The 17096-nt window shown below is 35.9% G+C and overlaps 4 protein-coding genes across 4 annotated transcripts; all 4 read right to left on the bottom strand.

The window, feature by feature from the left end:
• Positions 1 to 700: 700 nt before the first annotated feature.
• Positions 701 to 1847, bottom strand: LOC131604287 (uncharacterized). The gene is made up of 3 exons (XM_058876738.1): positions 1692 to 1847; positions 1367 to 1439; positions 701 to 1278 (listed from the first exon to the last, which is right to left on the bottom strand). Exons 1-3 carry the CDS (start codon positions 1845 to 1847, stop codon positions 701 to 703), a joined length of 807 nt encoding a protein of 268 aa, XP_058732721.1.
• A 464-nt stretch (positions 1848 to 2311) lies between these two features.
• Positions 2312 to 4677, bottom strand: LOC131604286 (uncharacterized). Its single transcript, XM_058876737.1, has 3 exons — positions 3951 to 4677; positions 2641 to 3861; positions 2312 to 2547 (listed from the first exon to the last, which is right to left on the bottom strand). The coding sequence occupies exons 1-3, from the start codon at positions 4675 to 4677 to the stop codon at positions 2312 to 2314; spliced, it is 2184 nt and encodes a 727-aa protein (XP_058732720.1).
• Positions 4677 to 6241, bottom strand: LOC131604285 (uncharacterized). Its single transcript, XM_058876736.1, has 5 exons — positions 5977 to 6241; positions 5747 to 5893; positions 5552 to 5638; positions 5018 to 5462; positions 4677 to 4923 (listed from the first exon to the last, which is right to left on the bottom strand). The coding sequence occupies exons 1-5, from the start codon at positions 6239 to 6241 to the stop codon at positions 4677 to 4679; spliced, it is 1191 nt and encodes a 396-aa protein (XP_058732719.1).
• Positions 6242 to 7216: 975 nt separating this feature from the next.
• Positions 7217 to 8834, bottom strand: LOC131604284 (uncharacterized). The gene is made up of 7 exons (XM_058876735.1): positions 8732 to 8834; positions 8565 to 8650; positions 8345 to 8473; positions 8081 to 8238; positions 7865 to 7985; positions 7619 to 7789; positions 7217 to 7390 (listed from the first exon to the last, which is right to left on the bottom strand). The coding sequence occupies exons 1-7, from the start codon at positions 8832 to 8834 to the stop codon at positions 7217 to 7219; spliced, it is 942 nt and encodes a 313-aa protein (XP_058732718.1).
• Positions 8835 to 17096: the final 8262 nt, after the last annotated feature.

The following is a 17096-nucleotide window of genomic DNA, read 5'->3' as shown; positions in this document are numbered from 1 at the left end:
TGCTCTGGTAAGTTCAAAACCCACTTATATCCACTGCCGTATATAGATGTATAGATCTCTGAGATTAAAAAGTAGATAGTTGCAATGCAGAATATTCCAATGGAAATATCAAGGACATGTTTTCGTAAAGAACAAAATGCAATAAGGATGGTAGATCTTATTGACGGTAAGGGATATCACTGTCGCATTCTTAGGGATGGAAGGAATGAGTATGAAAAACATATTGGAGTTGGATGGTACGATTTTGCAAAGTCAAAAAATCTTGAAGTTGGAGATTTCATAGAATTCTCCATGATTCCATTCTCAGATCTGATGTTTGTGTACTTAGGGAAAAAAAGTAGCCGTTGAATATGCTTACAACTAGTTGGAGCTTTAAATTTGGTGTTGATGGTACTTAGATTGTAATCATTGATGGTTCTGTAATGGATTTAAAGAATGGTTATCAACATCATTTTTTGCCTTTGCTAATGTTTCTAGTGATGGTGCTCTCTAATCATTGATATTATGTGAGCTAATATTCATCATCATTTTTCAATCCAGCTGTACAAATAAAAATACGTTATCAGTATGCAAAGGTCATATGCAATCTTTAATTCATGAGAGTTAATAAATTGTTTAAGTTGTAACCTAATTTTAAGCAACCAAGCACAAAATCTCTACCAATAACAACATTGCCATAGATATTGCAAACACATATAGACTACACATTTTCAAACACTTCTTTGAAGACCACATTTGTTGTGGTGGTCAATGGATGTTTCTCCTTATCATGGATCAAGATTTTAAGGCCTTTTCTGCTCTTTACTCTTGAAACTGCAACATACAACTGCCCATGGCTGAACACGCTCCTCGGCAAATATATGCCAACATGATCTAACGACTGACCTTGAGATTTATTAATAGTCATAGCATAATAGACCGTTATAGGAAACTGTCTTCGTGTCATCCTGAATGGCCATGGCGTTTGCGTTTGAGTAATGTCCATGCGTGTAATATAAATATTACAGCCGATGTTCTTGCCTGAAATTATTTTGGCTTCAATAACATGATCAGCCAATCTTGTAACGATTAGACGTGTTCCATTGCATAAGCCTTCTGCTTGATCAATATTCCAGAGAAGCATGATTGGAGTATTTACTTTCAATCTGATCTTATGATTAGGAAGTCCCGACGTTCTCAATCCATTCAAAAACTCGGGAGTTAAAACATCAAAACATTCATTGCCATCACCATCATGCGTATCGACTGAATCAGAGCTTAAGTATTCCTTTTCGTCCCCTGAAAATGGAGTGACGTTATATTATGATTTGTTAAAGATGGAAGTGAAAAAACTTCGGATAAATGTTCACACAAATTTTAATATTACCTGGAAGATTGTCTAATACATAGTGATTTATTTCATCTACTGTCTCAATTGTTCCAGCCAATATTGCCCTTGACTGCAGAAAAGCCACATTATTGAAGTTAGCTTCAAAATTTGGATAAGTGTTTTCGAATATTGCTCGAAGGGGATCAACAAAATTAGATATCAAAATATTTGCTGGGATATCCATATCAGCATAGCCATCATTAGGTTATGCTAGTTTTCCATCTCCAACTTTTAATATCCAATTTGAAAACCGTTCTAAATCGGATGCTGATGTAGTCGTCCTAGATTGCTGAAGCCTCGTGTTTTTTGTTAGTTTCAAAACCTTACAATGATCCCAAATGTATGATGAATTGATAGTTGCATGAATTATATCTGAACGGCTGCCTCTTGGAATAACCGGCAGAATCTGTCTGAAATCGCCACCAAACACAATTACCTTCCCACCAAATATTTTATCTGATGACCTAGATCTACCCATGAAGTCTCTGAGGGTTTTATCCAAAGCATCAAAACAAAATTTGTGACACATCGAAGCTTCATCCCAAATAATCAATTTTTATACTTTTAGCAAGTCACCCCTGTCACTACCCTTGTTAATGTCGCATGTCGAAGATTCAAGTGTGGGAATCGGAATTTTAAATTTAGAATGTGTCGTTCGACCACCGGGGAGCAACAAGGATGCAATACATGAAGACGCAACTGTCAAGCATATTTGTCTTCTTGATCTTATGTAGGAAGTTAATGTTCTCCACATGTATGTTTTGCCTGTACCGCCGTATCCATACAGAAAGAATACGCCTCCGTTCTGGGTATCAACAGCCGTCAAGATTTGTTTGAAAACATCTCTTTGTTAATCTGAAATTAATTGAACATATAGTTTAGATGCCTCATATTAGCAATATAAATGTGTAAGAAATTTGAAATTCTACTGCCTAAATGATGCTATCTGCTATTTAGACCTGTTAGGTTATTATACAACGTATTAAACTCTTGAAGTTGTCCACCAGGATCGTAGTTTCTCTCTTCGTAAATTAAATTATTTCCAAGCTCCTCAATTATGTAACCATCTGGTTTTGGCATTCCAGGAAAATCACTTAAACTCTTTCTACTTCGTCGAAGTAGTTTTTCAATTTCAATTAACGTTAGATTGAGAATTTCTTCATTTGTTAGCCGCAGACCTGTTAAAAAATAATATAAACAAATAGATGGTAAATATTGGAACATATCTTCAAATTAGAAATTAATTAATCTGATCACAATTGAAAATATACCTCTGTTGTTTGCAATCCTTTGCTGAGAATAAAGAATTCCATCAGATAACAGATGTCGAGTTTTACTCCATACATGCTTAGGCCTATTAATGCTACTTGACAATAACATGTGAACAAAAAGTAATCTCAAATAATGTCCAGAACCCCAATGAAATGCTTCTGTTATTGCAGATATGAATTCTCGATCATCCCCAATAAATCCCATAACAAAACATGCATCACGGAAAGTATCGTACTTAACATTGTTTACTGTCTTTATTTCATCATAGCTTTTCGGTCCTTTAACATGTGTTAGCATCATCCTGAGATAGTACAATTCCCCAGTAGTTGGAGGAACCCAAATTAGTCTTCCAATTGTGTATCCCTTTTTTCTGGGCTTCCACTCTCTCTTTTTCTTAACGTATATAAACTTCAAAACAAAATTTCTATACGTTAGTTGGCGCGCTTCGTCGTATTTCTTGGTTGCTTCAAACCAAGATGTAAACATCGACTCAGTAACGCTCGATTTATCAAGGACTGTGGTAATAGGGCTGACATCAGTATAGAAAACAGAATTTTGTCTCTCAGCATGAAAGTGAAGTCTTTCTACAGCCGGTTTTCTTCCATGAATAGAAAAACCATAAATTCTCCAAGCAGCTTCACTCGGAGAAACGTACCTATAGTCAATATACTGCTTTATTTCATCAACGGCGTCATGTTGCGAAACAGATCCATCTTCATTCATGACAATTGCAGCAGTTATTCTGTCATATCCTTTGTTGATGTATTTGAACAAATATTTGACGGATGTGCTTTGATTGCACCATTCTATATTAATATGAGCTCTGTACTTCAACAATAACTTTGAATTGTAAGGAACAACAAATCTGTTGTCAATCTCAATTCCATTCTTAGAAATTGTGCGTCCGTTGTCCCTTCGTCTATAAACCGGATATCCATCTTGATCAACGATCGTATCACGTCTGAATTCTTTAGGGAAGTATTTAGAACATTTTCCTTCCTTCATACATTGAGAATTACGAAAAGCATTTCCGCAAGGTCCGTGTATCATGTGAGTTTTGACCAAGTTATATAACTCTTCGTCAGTGTCTTTGTTTGGTATTTCTGCTGATATGATACGATCAATGTCAGCAGGTGTTGGATACTTGCTCGACGGATGAAGGAAAATTAATATGTGCGCATGGGGCAGACCTCTTTTTTGGAACTCAATTGTGTACATATCTACAAATATAAAATTCAGATATTGAATTATAATATCACATTCAAAATGAATAAGGAAATTAAATTAATCAAAGTTATCAATTACTTACACGCAAGAACCTTTCCCATGATACTCTTTTTGGTCAAATAGGACAATAACGCATCAAATTTTAATTTGAAGATTCTTGTTATGAGATCAGGACGATCAGACGCTTTCAGATTTGCAGAACTTAATACGTGTTGTATTTCCGGCCAATTGGGATTACATGTGAATGTAATAAACAAATCAGGAAATCCAACATAACTACAAATTGCCATGCCATCAAAGTATAGCTGATCCATAAATCTACGACTTCCAACATATGACGAAGGTAGGACAACTCTTTTCCCTGTAGCTGCACCACGTGTATGTCCATTTGTCCTGGCATCTGCAAGATGATCATACTTGCCTACTCGTAGTTTAGACTGATTTTTTCTAAACCATCGAAGTCTTTCAGATTCCATCATTGTAAAACCATCTACCAAAAACTGCTGGAACAACCTCCTTGACCTGAGAATTGTCTGTGCCTCGTTTTTTCTTGACTGGATCCTAAAGGAGAACCACTCTCTAATTGTAAGTCTGTTTCTCTTGGTTGCTTCCTCCCATGGAACATCCTCAATTTCCGATACAGTAGCCGTTGTTTCTGCATTACAAACCGTGTTAGATCCTTTATTGCAATGTCGTATGTTTGGTCTGTAACCATCTTCACCGTAAGGGAAAAGTAAAGGATATTGAAATCCCAAATAAGACGTATGATATTCATCTATTCTCTGAAGTTGTCCACATTGTTTTTGCATTATAATATCCCTTTTTCTGCAGTATCAACATCACCAACAATGAGAGCAACAACTTCTGAAACTGTTGGTTGATTATATATTCTTCCATCATTTTGGCGCTCGGAAATGAGACGGAGTTTTAGATCTGCCACATTGCCTTCAGAAAGTCTATCCCTTGCCATCTTAAAAGACTGAGCATGAACATTATGTTCATATAACATTGAAGACAAATTTTCCACTATATTAATATCCACTCCGCTCCTTCTTCTGCAAACATCCAACGTATAAAGTTTAGATTCTTGATAATTGCAAAAACAAAATAATAAACAGTGATGAAACAAAGATAGCTAAAGTAATAAACCTGAAAACATCAATTATATTCTGAACTTCATGTTCAGTATCAAATATATAGAGCTGGGAAAAATGGGCCTTTTCACCTAGCAATGGTAACATGCTGCCTATACGATGACATGATTGACCTTGAATATGATAGTTAGGAGGACCTCTACCATTGTTAAATTTGTTGTCCATTTTAGCACCCGGAGAATTAAATGCGAACATCATATTGTAAAGACGAATTTGTTGTTGGAATAGTTTTGATTCACTTTTGTTTTGGTCGAACAACAGGCTCTGCAATACGGGTGAGGGTTCTCTCAACAAAGGTATTTGAACCTTTCCTTCTCCACAACACATTGAGAACTTTGGATTAGCACAGTGTCGAAACTTGTTCTTCCTCTCCATATACCACATATTTGCACCACATTGCTGACACTCAAATGATGGGTCACCTAAATCGTAGTATTCTCCTAAATGAATATGTACATTTGTTAGGTAAAATACATAATACATCATGAAATTTGAAAGTAAGAAACATATTTATAAAATAATCTTCAACCTGAACTTTGAACATCAATTTCTTCAATGTCAGTGTCGAAACCTACGTCATGCTCGTCCATTGAATAGTTAGAAATTGAACTGCAGGCTACAACAACACAGTAAAAAAGATTTCGCAAATATTATGTTATTATATATTGGTGAAATGTATGAATATTCAATATCGGTTAATAATCCAAAAAAAAAAGTTACTTACCATCTGAAGAATTACTGGAACCTGCATCATCTTCACTGTCATCTTGGAAAAGTTCGTTGATATTGGAATCTGGATTAGGTGTATGGCTTGAAGATGTTGTCGCACCGCGCATAAACTCGTTATCAAATCTCCTTCCCAGGTTAACTCCTAAATTGTTAATGTTCCTTGCAGAAACAACTCTTGGGCGTTTTTTGTTAATGAACTTGCAAATGTATTCAGAGTTGATATACTATTAGTTTTATGCTTTGTATTTCGATCAGTTATGCTGGAACTTGGAATATTTAGAGAAATAGAAGATAGTGGAAATCTGATATGTGAAGATATAGTATCAGTAGGAGGTTGAGTTTGATCTGCATTTTCTTTGTTCATTGCCGCCAATCTCTTGGCTCTCTTAGCTCCAAGCACACGCTTTTTATGCTGTCTAGCATCAAATTGCCTTTTTCTTCTGACAACATTTATGAAGTGATCATGCTCGACACTTTGTTTCTTTTCCATGTTTTACTTTGAACTTACAATCATTTTGCAAAATATGGCTGAATAAGGAGGCAAGCAGCAAATATATGGACAAAAACTCCCTCCAAACTTTTTATATGGAGGGAAGCAGCTGAATATGAAAGGTTTATGTTAATTATTATTTTATTCAGTTCAAAATCTTGTGACTTAATCATTAAAATAAGCTAATCATTAATGCACCAAGCAACCATAATTGCATGAAGCGTGCAGAGGAAATAAGAACAAAATCTATGCATTGGTAAATGAATGCATGGACAACTAAGATAATAATTTAGTGCAAGTTACAGGTAATAGGTTTGGTAGGTATGATGGTTGACATCATACCTCGTTAGTATTTATTTACATCATGCATGCTGTTTGCAAATTTTGTTGATGAATTAAAAAAAACTTGCCCAAGATGAAACTGTTGAAAAATGTCTTTATAGTAATTTTTTAAAATTTTGATGCTTGAGATGTCAGTATGGAAGTTATACTGCATAAACTGACTGTAAACATCAATTATAAATATATGGTTGATTAAAAAAAATACTCTGCAACTAAGAAGGATTCTGATATACAATATATTAATCAAAAATTTATTTTCACTTGAAGGTTAAATATTCCATTATGGGAAAAAAATATGCAGTATTAAGACAATTAACTTGCAAGTGAGAAGAAATATCTTGTACGGTGATTAATTCAAACTTTTTTTTCAATTGATATGGATCGTTTGTATAGTCGGGCAATATTATATGCAGTATTAAACACAAATGACAGTTAATCTATTTAGCATTGGAAGATCAAAATATTATAAAAAAAACCTTGTTTTGCAGAAATTATAACAAAACCCAATTAAACATTGATAGACAATGCTTAGCAAATAATTCTTGTCTCTTGTTCCAAAAAAGTAAAACAACAGGAAACAAATAAATCCAAAATAATAGAAATGTTGGCACATAAACTGGTTCATAGGAGTCTTCAGGCATCAGATTCAATCTTAACTTTCTTTGTAGGCTTTGTTCCTGATAGTTGAGTAGTTCCATATGCTTGAAATTCAGATTCTACAGCATCAAGATTAACGGGACTTCCTTTAGGTGGAGTATTGGTCACAACTTTATCAGGATCATTTTCTCCGTATGCAGACAACGACTCCTGGAAGAAAAAAAATAACAATAAGTACCAAGAAAATGATGTAATTTACTTCTTAATGTTCAGGCAACAATAACATACAATGGAATCATCGACACGATCAACGACTGGGTTTTGGTTTAAAGGTTTGCTGAAACCAAATATTGAACAAGATACAAATATTGAGAGGAAGATCAAGATACAAATATTGATAAAAGTCATATGTATATGTTCACACAAAAATTTCCATACTTCATCAGTAATATAATCTTTCTCAATTTCCTTTACAAATTCTTCGTCGTAAGAAAGTTTCCAAACAGATGTTTGGCCAAATGTTGGCTGAACTTTAGCCCTAAACGCCATTTTTTTACCAAGAAGCATGTCAAGTTCATCTGGATATATCATAGGGTCGTCGTCACCTTCCTACACATTAATTTTAATGTAAGTACAACACTTAATACAAATAAATATTAAAATATATAATGAATTAAACTTAACCTCAAGCATTGCTTTATAAATACTATCAGCAGACTTTCCAATAATGTCGGCACAGTCAGTGTCCCAAAACACAAAGCGAAATTTTGATTCACCATCAACTACATATATGTCAACTCGATACCTTTTAGAAAAATGAATAGCAAAAAACTATTAGAACATAACAAATATTGAAACATGACTAATGAATTAATCTGATGAACAATTGAAAAATATAACCTTGGTATGGCATGTTCTGCATTCTGTCCACATGAACATTTGTATGGATTGTTCACATCAGATGCCTTTAAAGAACATTTAGTACATCCATAATAAAACCAACCATGTTTTGAGACAAAAAACCTTTGAGTTGTTCCAACAGTAACGCATAACATGTCCTAAGATACAATAAGTTAAATATTAATAAATGCAACACTCTTACACAAAATCATTTGTATACAATAATATTGATCTTACTTTTCGAAATTTTTCATAACCATTTACCTGTTTCACCTTGCAAAGGTCACTCAGAGATATACACTTTCCCTTATGAACGAAACTTTCAACTGGGGTGAATTGAGAGGCACCAGACCAAAGAGACATTCCCTTTGAGGACTGCGAAGGCTTTTCAGTCTGCTCATTTAGGTAACCTGAAACGTTGTACCAAAATGAATGTAAATGATGATAATTTTTAAAGGAGCTTATTATATTGTAAGAATATAACAATTTGTGTATACTTTGATAAATACTCAGTTATCTCTGGAATGTCTTCGTTAATAAGCAATTTAGATCCACTCCATCCATTTGAGACTGAAATAGATAAAAATTACAGTATCAATTTAACTACAGACATCTATAACATCTTAATAATAGGAGTTTATAGATACAAACCTTGTGATTCCTTTATCATTGCATGAGTTAGTACAATCACAATAGCACCACAGTTTTTTTCATTATGGTAGAAATCCAAAAATTTATTCCGTAGCCCTCCCATAATGTACAGTTAACGATGACACCTCTGCAGAAACAAATATAAAAAGATCAATATGATAATAATAATGGCACACACTTATAATATTTGAATTCAGATTATTTACTTCAAGTATTTAAGACTCAATGAAACAAATGACTTTTTTCCATAACTGTTATATTGAAAATTGTTGATTTCCTGAACCACACCAATGATATTTATAACACCCCATAAATTTCTTTATTTAATTTAATTAATTTTTTTAATTAAATATTAGAATTAATTGAATTATTTGAGAAATATGGATTAATAAGGCTAATGGGCCAGTGTCGCAAGTAGCAATTGGGGGGTGTGTCAGTTGCAAAGCCTTTTTCTAAAATAAGGTTATATTTTCATAAAATAGAAAAGAGGAGGATTTTGTGAAAAGAGAACCAAAAGGGAGAAGAAAAGAGCTGAACGTGAAATTGGGAGAAGAGCAAGTGTGAAGAGCAAGGGCATCCAAGAATTCGACATCGAGGTAAGGGGAATTCTTCTCATTAACCTCTATTATGGGTTGTATGAATGATTCAATAGAGTTTGTATGTTAGGATTCTGAATTGGGTTGTATGTCGGGTTTGGGGTTTTTGGGGTTTATAGAACTTTGGTTCAATTTATGTTGGGAATGATGATTGGTGTTGAATAATGATGTTAAAGCATGATTAGAAGTATGTGTAAATGTGCATTTTCGTGTTTGTTGATGTTGTTTGATGTTGCAATACGTTATGGTACGTTCTGGTATGGCTTGGAATTGATGCAGGTGCTGAAAAAATGGAATTTTGGGGTTTCTGGTACGAGGTAACCGGTTACCTGGGGAGTGGTAACCGATTACCTGAGGTTATGTCACTAAGATGGCCTACTCGTTGTGAAGTAACCGGTTACTTGAATTGGAGTAACCGGTTACCACTGTTGGATTTTGTGTTATGTGGTTCTGCTGGGATGCAGTAACCGGTTACCGCTGTTACGAATAGACTCGTTGGTTACTCCGTAAGGTAGTAACCGGTTACTTGAATTGGAGTAACCGGTTACCACTGAAGCTTTTTGAAAAATTATTTTATTTTCTAAAATCCATAACTTTCAAATTGTGAGTCGGATTTTGGTGCCGTTTCGAGCACAGCGAAGCTAATTAAGCGATTTACGCAATAAAATAGTGTTTTGAGTTGTGACTCGATTTTATTTTAAAACACTTGATTTAATTGGTTGTGGTGGTTTATGCGTACAAGTGCACTGGTGAATGTTTTGTCTATTAACTCGTCTTGGTTGTGATTGATGATTAATATACATGTGTTGCTGATGTAAAATGTATGTTGAGATGGTTGAAAAATAGCATAACTATTGTGTGGCTATTGTTGTTGCATTAGTTGATGATTATGATTGTTCAGTTGTTTGGTATTGATGATTAGCATGCCGTATATGATGCATGCATTTCATAATCATGTTGTGGGTTGTATCCCTTATGGTGGTGGGACAGCGGTAGCTAATTCCCATTGTGTGGAATTGGTGAGAGAAGTAGCCGAATCTTTATGGTGGTGGATTGGTGAGATGGGTTATCGCATGTTTGGTACCACATGCATTTAGTTGCATTGCATTAGGTTGTTGTGTATAATTGTAACATGAATGGAAGTTGTCCAATGTTATAATTTGTGTGTATTTGGTATGGATGATTGTATCTGATGAATGTTGCTATACTATCTGAATATAATTGAGTTTGGGTGAATAATGTATGAATGAAGTTGTATTGTTTATATTCCTATAACATTTGTTAATGCGAATGAAACTCACCCTTACTGTTGTTATTTTTCAGATTGAGGAGTAGCTTGTGTTGTAATACGGTGAACTGACTTTTTATCGATCGGAATGTCGCGGTTAAGCATGAGTCGCCACCGACTTTTATTTTATCCAAACTAAATCGGAAAGGCTAAAAGAAACAGAAAAAAACCTTTTAAAGAAATTTGAGTTCGGGGGGTAATTTATGCAAAGGGAAGGTGTAAGGCACCCTTTGCATCCATGGTTTTCCATGGGCTCTTAATTGCTTTGCTCGCTTTTGTTTTCAGAAAATGTAGATGAAAGAGGTAGGGACTTTAGCTTGTAAATAAGCGTTGCCCTTTTGAAGAATTTTGAGAAAGAATATAGAAAAAGATTTAGAGCAAGGCAAAGCAATTAGGGGCGATTACAACTTAGATGATAGGTCTCTTTTAGCCTTTCAGAATGAAATGGTCTATCCTTGCCATAAGAGGGCAGGAAACCTTTCATTTGGAGGTTGAAGGGTCGTCGAGTTATCGTTCGCCCAAAGACTGACCCATGCCATAGAGAGGCAGGTAGTCTAAGAGGAAGGATCAGAATAGCCTTTTTCGTAGGCAACCAGAAGATACCTCAGCATTTTTCGTAGGCAACTTCCGAGGGTCGAGGTCATGTTAGTGTATCAAAGGCAGCATCATTAGGGACCATGACCTTTAATTGAGGCAACATGGCTGAAGTATCCTCGTATTTGAGGGACTGGCTATTCTGCAAAAAATACACAAGGCAACAGGCAACAGAGAGGGTTACCCAAAAGTGTGCGTGTGTGCACCAATCATGTGATTCAATTTGAAACATATTATCTTGTAATTAAATGGCTCTAATTCAGTTCAAGATTGCACTCCCTAAATTACTAACCACGCAATTTAAACAATATAATCAACAAATACGGGGGAGGGAAATTGTAACCAGCGGATCCCTTAATAGGGTTTGACATAAGTAATAATAAAGCATAAAATATTAAGGTTAGGGTTTAGGGTTACCAACACTCGTAGCCTTGGCGGTCAACAAACCATGAAAATTGAAAAGGAAAGAATAAACAGGAGAGAGTGAGTGTATTATTTGTTCAGAGGCAACTATGGTTAACCCTAAAAATAGACATAATAATACAGAAAAAGGGTAAAAGAAACTTAGCTTCGATTGATGAAGGTTGAGAATTGGAGGTAGCTTGAAGCATTGACTCTGACCATTTGATAGTTGAATAGAGAAATAAGAGGAAGTGAGTGCAGAGGGATTTCATTGACAGGGCGGAACAAATATATAAAAAAAAGGAGTGAAGGAAAAATAATATTGTATTAAAAAAAGAAATAATAAAATTAATCGAGACTTAGCTTTGTGAACGGCGTGACGCGTAATCGGAAGTCATATGATAATACGCTGAAAAAGGAATGCACAAAGAATATTTTTTAGTGTAGGGAGTGATCTTCGTAAACCCTGATTAGGGTACGAATTAACCAAGTTTAATAGAATAAACAAAATCGAATTAATTAATTATTAGTTTTCTACCTAATTAATTAAATCGAAAAAAATAAGGTTTTGTTTTAACCAATTAATAGAATATTTATAATTAATTAAATGGTTTAATCAATTTAAACTAATTTAAAATCTTTAAACCAAATTAAATTAAATAAATCTTTTAGTTATTTTTTATGTTCTTAGTAGAAAAAGAATTAATAAATAAAGAAAAAGGTTTTGAAAGAATAACAATAAATAAATGGAAACACTCAGCTTTTATCCAGTGTGGTGAGGTCTCTGATGGTGCATGATGGACAAGCATCTCTTGGAGCGTCAGATTTGGGTATTGGAGAGATCTATCGACTGACGCGTGAGGGTGCACAATGATCTTGAATAGATCCCCCACACTGGATTGATACAGCCAGCATAGCAAAAGTGATAGAAAAAGCAAAAGTGATAGAAAAATAAACTGCAGCGAACAGGGGTCGAACCCCGTCCCATGTATATAATCTCTTGTCACGCTCAATCTCCACCAAGCTAGAAGCCTCTCGCTGTTAAACATTTACCTTGTAATTTTTATATAAAATAAAACGTTCAAACTTTAAAATAAAAAAAGAACTCGCGCGCAGCAGCCAAGGAGCATCTTCTTCATGGCCTTTTTTTCTGCAAAACGTGGATATTATACCCACGGTTTTCATGACTAACTAAAAACCTGCAATCATCAAACTCGCCATATATTCCAGATAAATTCCAATTGAACACATAAATCGAGTAGAAACTACCTCCTGAACATGATGAGGCTATTAATTTTGGCTAATTTTGTCCCTATTTACGGTTCCCAAATCAAAGGTCATGAACCCTAATAATGGCGAATCACTCTAATCGCAACAATCAAATTAAACACAAAGACACGATCTAAACATTAACCTGAACATAAACACATAACCAGAATTCGTTTATGATGCATAAAAGACCGTAATCAAAAAATTATAAAAATTGCAAACCGTGAGGGTTGAATGAGTCAATCCGGAAAGCTCTGACCGTTGATATTGATCCGGTTGGCTTCAGAAAACGCCCAAGAATCTTGCTTGATGCTTGGAACGATTTGACTAGGCTTGGAATTCAGTATGCAAATTGCTTTTTCTTCACGTTTTTTTTCTTGTTTTTTCACAGAGTTCTGCCACCAAAAATCCTCTCTCAATTCGTCCTCTGTTACGGTTATATATTGGAGTCCATTAGGCTAACTATTCTTGGTCCAAATCCTTGCAATTATGGAGATTGAAAATATGATTGAAAGAGATTTTAACATTTTATCAAAATTTTCTGATTTTGTATCCAATTATCCCAATAAGCTCCAATCAGCTTCTTTGGCCTTTTAAAATAAATATTTGATTAAATAAATCAAATCATGCGCCTCTCTCCCTCTTTAATTGATATTTATTTGATTTATTTATTTTTTATTTAATTTGTATTTAAACAAATAAAATCCAAAACAAATAAAATAAATAATGTAGCTATTGCAAGGTGGGTTTAGAGGTCATGGGCCTGGATCAATTTAAGTTTAATGGACTTCATTTCTATTTGCACGCTTAAAAAGAATATGGAGGGCAATTTTTGGGGTATGACATGTGTACTTGGTGAGGATTAGCTCGTCAAGTAGTTCGTTAGAGTCAGTTGGGTCTGTGTCATGCTCTGGTCGTGTAACACCGGGAACGTTATTTTAGAATTGGCTGATAAACTTCTGTTTTGTTTATGGTTTATGGTTGAATCATGAGTCTCCGGCTCTGGATGTTTAATTATTCAGTTGTTAAGAATATTCCGCTGTGTTAACATGATATCTGAATAATTTTTGGTTTATCGTTCCTTTATGGCATGACATGAATATTTGTTTATTTTATTGGAGTTGTAATACCCTTTTTCATGTTTACTCTGATTTTTGTTAAATTTTCCGCGGGGTTTAGAAGGGTGTTACAATAGTGGTATCAGAGCATAGTCAGTCGTTTGAGTCAGAGTCTTAGTGTCGGTTAATTCTTCGTATACGATTAGTGTAAGGTTGACACTATCGATACTTCTTGTTCTAATGAATATTGTTTGATATTTAGCAGAACAATGGCCGGATGAGGAGGAAGAAACGACGATGCGATTGCTGAGGCTCTGGGCATGATTGCTGGTGTATTAGGAGGGAATGCCAATGGAGCTGGTATAGGTGCTGAAAGGCAGTTGAACAGTTTTCAGAGGAACAATCCTCCGTTGTTCAAAGGCACGCATGATCCTGAAGGCGCTCAGAGGTGGCTGAAGGAAATTGAAAGGATCTTCAGAGTGATCGATTGTGCTGAAAACCTGAAGGTGAGGTATGGGACTCACATGCTGTCTGAAGAGGCTGATGATTGGTAGATGGCTAGTAGAGATGAACTTGAATCTGCAGGTGTAGCGATCACTTGGGCTGTATTCAGGCGAGAATTCCTGAGGAGGTACTTTCCTGAGGATATTCGGGGCAAGAAAGAAGTTGAGTTTTTGGAGCTGACACAAGGTAACATGACGGTACCGGAATATGCTTCAAAGTTTGTTGAGCTGGCCAAGTACTATGTCCGCTATAACAATGATGAAGCGAGCGAATTTTCGAAATGTGTTAAGTTCGAGAATGGTCTCCGTGATGAAATTAAGCAGGGAATCAGGTACCAAAGGATTTGTCGGTTTACTGATTTGGTAGATTGCAGTAGAATCTATGAAGAGGATAACCTCAAGCTGAAGTCATCTCACTCCCGCGAGTTAGTTGACAAGAAAGGGAAGAAGCCTATGGATCGTGGTAAACCATATGCTAGAGGTAATTATAAAGCTGGAAGTTGGAAGAAGCCTAGTGGGGGAGACTCTAGTGCCCCTGTTAAGTGCTTTAAGTGTGGAGAACCTGGACATCGCGTTCACGAGTGCAAAAGCGAAGAGAAGAAGTGCTACAGGTGTGGTAAAGTAGGCCACATTGCTGTTGACTGCAAAGGAAGGACTGTGACTTGTTATAACTATGGTGAAGAGGGCCATATTAGTCCACAGTGTCCTAAGCCAAAAAAGAATCAAGCTGGGGGTAAAGTTTTCGCTTTATCAGGTTCAGAGACTACTCCAGAGGATCGATTGATTAAAGGTACGTGTTTTATCCATGGCACTCCTTTAATTGCAATAATAGATACTGGAGCAACTCACTCGTTTATTTCGTTGGATTGTGCTAAACGTCTGAACTTGGAAATATCTGATATTCATGGAAGTATGATCATTGACACTCCTGCGTCGGGTTCAGTGACTACTTCGTTTGCCTGTTTGAACTGTCCAATTGATATTTTTGGTAGAGAGTTCGGAATGGACTTAGTGTGCCTTCCGTTGGAACAACTTGATGTCATCCTGAGTATGAATTGGTTGCAATTTAATCGGGTTCATATCAACTGTTTCACGAAGACAGTCATTTTTCCTGAAGATGTCAGTGTCGAGAATTTCGCAATGACTGCTAGACAAGTGGATGAAGCAATGAAGGACGGGGCTGTCGTGTTTATGTTGATTGTATCCATGGAAGTGAAGAAGAAAGCGGTGAGTAGTGACTTACCGGTATTATGTGAATTCCCAGAATTCTTTCCAGAAGATGTAAAGGAGTTACCGCCAGAGAGGGAGGTAGAATTTGCTATTGAGTTAGTTCCTGGAACTAGTCCTGTGTCGATGGCACCGTATCGTATGTCAGCATCTGAACTAGCACAGTTGAAGAGTCAACTAGAAGAGTTACTGGAAAAAGAATTCATTCGTCCTAGTGTGTCGCCGTGGGGTGCGCCGGTGTTATTGGTAAAGAAGAAAGAAAGCTCTATGAGATTGTGTGTGGATTATAGACAGCTGAATAAAGTTACTATCAAGAATCGGTATCCATTACCGAGGATTGATGATTTGATGGATCAACTGGTTGGTGCAAATGTGTTCAGCAAAATTGACTTGAGGTCGGGATATCATCAGATTCGGGTGAAGACGGACGATATTCAGAAAACGACATTTAGAACAAGGTATGGCCATTACGAGTATACAGTAATGTCATTTGGAGTAACTAATGCGCCGGGGGTTTTCATGGAATATATGAATAGAATCTTCCATCCTTACCTGGATCAGTTTGTGGTGGTATTTATCGATGATATTCTAATATATTCTAAGAGTGAAGAAGAACATGCAGAGCATCTAAGGGTGGTATTAGAACTACTGAAGGAAAAGAAACTTTATGCGAAACTGTCAAAGTGTGAGTTCTAGCTAAGTGAAGTAAGTTTTCTTGGGCATGTAATTTCTAAAGATGGTATTGCCGTTGACCCAACGAAAGTGGAAGCAGTGTCTCAATGGGAAGCTCCAAAGTCAGTTTCCGAAATCCGTAGTTTCCTTGGTCTTGCGGGTTACTATAGAAAGTTCATTGAAGGTTTTTCAAAGTTAGCGTTGTCGTTAACTAAGTTGACTAGGAAGGGTCAAGCATTCATCTGGGATTCGAAATGTGAAGAAGGATTCCAAGAATTGAAGAGGAGGTTGACTAGTGCGCCGATCTTGATTTTGCCGAATCCGGCAGAATCTTTTGTTGTATATTGTGATGCTTCATTGTTGGGATTAGGAGGTGTACTAATGCAGAATCAACAAGTAGTCGCTTATGCGTCGAGACAACTCAAAGTGCATGAGAGAAACTACCCGACTCATGACTTAGAGTTGGCAGCAGTGGTATTTGTGTTAAAATTGTGGAGGCATTATCTATATGGTTCGAGGTTTGAAGTGTTTAGTGATCACAAGAGCCTGAAGTATCTCTTTGATCAAAAAGAGCTGAATATGAGGCAAAAAAGGTGGTTAGAGTTCCTCAAGGATTATGATTTTGGACTGAATTACCATCCGGGTAAAGCAAATGTGGTTGCCGAGGTTTTGAGTAGGAAGTCCTTGCATATGTTTATGCTTATGGTAAGAGAATTGGATTTAATTGAACAATTCAGAGATTTGAGTTTAGTTTGC

This window comes from Vicia villosa, linkage group LG5 (genome assembly GCF_029867415.1).
Source record: "Vicia villosa cultivar HV-30 ecotype Madison, WI linkage group LG5, Vvil1.0, whole genome shotgun sequence".
Lineage (NCBI taxonomy): Eukaryota > Viridiplantae > Streptophyta > Magnoliopsida > Fabales > Fabaceae > Vicia > Vicia villosa.
Note: the sequence above shows the minus strand (reverse complement) of the source record. Positions and strands in the feature narration are given on the sequence as shown.